The 3,158-nt window shown below is 31.2% G+C and overlaps 1 protein-coding gene across 1 annotated transcript in view; it reads right to left on the minus strand.

Annotated features, from left to right (window-relative positions):
- Window positions 1-2,361: 2,361 nt before the first annotated feature.
- The window catches only part of HELRODRAFT_164588 (hypothetical protein), a gene marked incomplete at both ends in the record, with an annotated part of 8,599 nt that continues 7,802 nt past the window's right edge, over window positions 2,362-3,158 (minus strand). Inside the window, one exon of the mRNA XM_009029487.1 lies at window positions 2,362-2,546. Coding sequence (XP_009027735.1) covers window positions 2,362-2,546 — 185 coding nt within the window. The remainder of the gene's footprint in view (window positions 2,547-3,158) is intronic.

Raw genomic sequence — 3,158 nt, forward strand, 5'->3', positions numbered from 1 at the left:
TCTTGTACGAATGGTGACAGAATGAAAGAAGTGAGAAAGTGAAAGAAGGAAGGAAGGAGTACGAGAGAGATAGGGAAGGCAAGGAGAAGAAAAGGAAAGCGTGTGATTGTGCACGTGTGCGCGTGTTTTTAGCAGAGGATATTCTGTAGTAACAGCTGTTTCTCATTTTAATATATATAACTTTCAGTGGTACATTCTAATTTTCTTTCATTCCGTGTTGTTCTGCTTGTGAAAAGATTAAAAAAGATGATGAGGATGGTGAGGACAGTAAGCAGTGTTAATTAAAATTGTTTTGATGATGCTGATGCAGATGATGATGACGAAAGCGGAAGAGGTATGTAGCATCGATAGCACCAGTTGTTGCACCTCGCTCTCTAAAATTTATGAGGCGCCTAATTTTTTACAAGAGATAAAATTCACTTGATGCACTTGATGAATGAGAAAATTATTTTACTAATGAAATAAAATGCTTGACAGGGCTACACGTTCAAGTTTGACAATTTTCTGTAAACGGTATTGAGGTAGATGGATGGCTGAAAAGTTGAGTGGATGGATGAATAAATGGATGGATGAATGAATGGATGAATACATGAATGAATGGGTGAATAAATGGATGAATGAATGAATTGGTGAATCAATGGGCGAATAAATGGATGAATAAGTGAATAAATGGAAGAATGAGTGAATAGATGGATGAATGAGTGGATAGATGGATGAATGAATGAATGAATAGATGGATGAATGAAAGAGTAGATTGATGGATGTTATGAAAATGCATGCATACAATCATAACAGGAAGTTGGCATGTACGTTGTCGCGTCTTTCAATTGTTTATGTATTTACCATTAAGTTTAGCATTAATCCTAATTGCAATTTATAATGTTTCAGTGCACTAGTTGAATTGGAATCCAATTAAATTCCGGTGAATGTTTTTATATTCACACAGTCAAGCACTTAAACGTGTTCATAGCACCGGTGCAATAGGGCTGTTTTTGCGTCTATAGTTATGTTTGTTATTATTATTATTGAAATTGTTTTTTAATATTTATTTTTGTTTTGATTATTTTATTTTTCTGTTATCTTAATTATGAAAGTTTTATTTCCTCTCTCTCTCCTCTCTCTCCTCTCTCTCCTCTCTCTCTCTCTCTCTCTCTCTCTCTCTCTCTCTCTGCCTCTTTCTCTCTCCTCATGTTCATGCTTGATAAAGCTTATTGTGTCGTGTTTACTTTTTAAATTAAAAATTTTTTTTTTTTTTTGGTTACTACTTACATTAAAAAAATTTCTTGTCACTAAATTAAAAAAATTTATTTTTTGATATTTACATTTCAAAATAATATCTTTTGACGAAAAATTTTAATCTTTTATTAAAAATTTTAATAAAATTTAATGAAAATTACTGAAAATTACTAATATAAATAGTTTTTTTTTCTTAACTTTATTCATAGAGGAGTTGCTTTCTAATAAGCTATGTCAATGAACAGCGGTTTAATAGCAACCTCACATCAAGATATCTAGCAATCTTCTCACATCGAACGCACACCACACACACACACACACACACACACACACACACACACACACACACACACACACACACACACTTACACACACATACGCATACACATATGCACACACACAACACTCTATTTTGCGAGTTTATTTGATTTTTTAATTCCATTAGACCAACTTTTTTTCTGTTTTCTTCCTGAATGGATTGAATTTAGTTCAATATCAATGGTTCTCATTTTAGCCAAGTATTTTTTAGTAGATTAACATAAGACCGACAGCCACTGTTTGAAGCTTAGCTAAATATTTTTCATCACACTGTTAACTAACAGAATAATAATAAAAATAATAATAATAAACAATCGAAATAAATAGACAAACAAATGAATAAATAAACAAGAATTTACATTTAAGAAGTACACTCGAATTGAATTAATTAAAACATTTTATGTTTCAAGTTTCATGCGGAGATTTATTCAATATATATTTATATAAATGGATATATTTTTTTTATTTGAGATTGTGATAGATGAGGTGATCTTTAAAGTTTTATAACTCTTGCATTTATAATTGTGCTTTTTTGTTATAAGATTCTCATGTAAACATAAACAATTTTGATAATATTATTATTATTGATTTTTGATATTTTTATTTTCGTTTATCAATGTTAATTGAATCTTTTTCATTTGTTTCAATGATTGCAATGTATACAACAACACTTTTCTTTATGTACGTTATTATTTATTTTATACATCGTCACCACATAACATATATTTTACTTAATTATTATTACAACTTTTCTGATGTGTGACTTGGCGTGCATTTGAACCTTCTCTCTGCTGCTTCGAAATATTATTAGAAAAAAAAATTAACCATCACGATGTCATACTCATCTTTAATGTATTCTTTTCTTATCTTCGTCTTATCATCATCTCTCTCTTTACTATCGTTCTTATCTTCACTATTTTCTGTCATGGCTTTTACGTAATCGTCATTGAAAGCCTCAGCTACATCATGCTCAACGTCATCATCGGCGCCATCTTCATAATCAATATCATCATCAAGGTCATTGACGTCATCAAGGTTGTCATCAATGTCATATCGTTGACGTCACCATCCACGTCATCGCCAACATTATTGAGGGCACATTATAGACAGTCATAAAATAAACATAAATTTCTGCTTTTTTAAACAATTTTTTAGATATTTAATTTTTTTTTATTTTAAAAATCTATTTTATGATTAGTTATTTTTTGCGTTCGTTCGTCTGATGTATGTAAGGTGCCTCTGGTCTACATATGTAAAAACTTCAAAAAACTCGCTGTGCATTTGAAAGAAGGCAAACTAAATGTCTGTTAGTAAATTCGCATTTGAGAAGAGGTTTCAAGTGTACTTTTAATTCACCATATTCATGATACTTATAAAGTAGAAGTGGTATTGAGTAGTATATTGTAATACTTATCTCTAGGTCATGATATAGCATTCGTATTACTGTACTTATGTGATAGTACTACTTATGTTATAGTAATTGCCACACACCACACACACACACACACACACACACACACACACAAACAAACACACACAAACACAAACAAACAACAACAACAACACACGTTTAGACGGCATTTCCCCGAGATCGGGGGTGCCGT

This window comes from Helobdella robusta (assembly GCF_000326865.2).
Source record: "Helobdella robusta unplaced genomic scaffold HELROscaffold_6, whole genome shotgun sequence".
NCBI classification, from domain to species: domain Eukaryota; kingdom Metazoa; phylum Annelida; class Clitellata; order Rhynchobdellida; family Glossiphoniidae; genus Helobdella; species Helobdella robusta.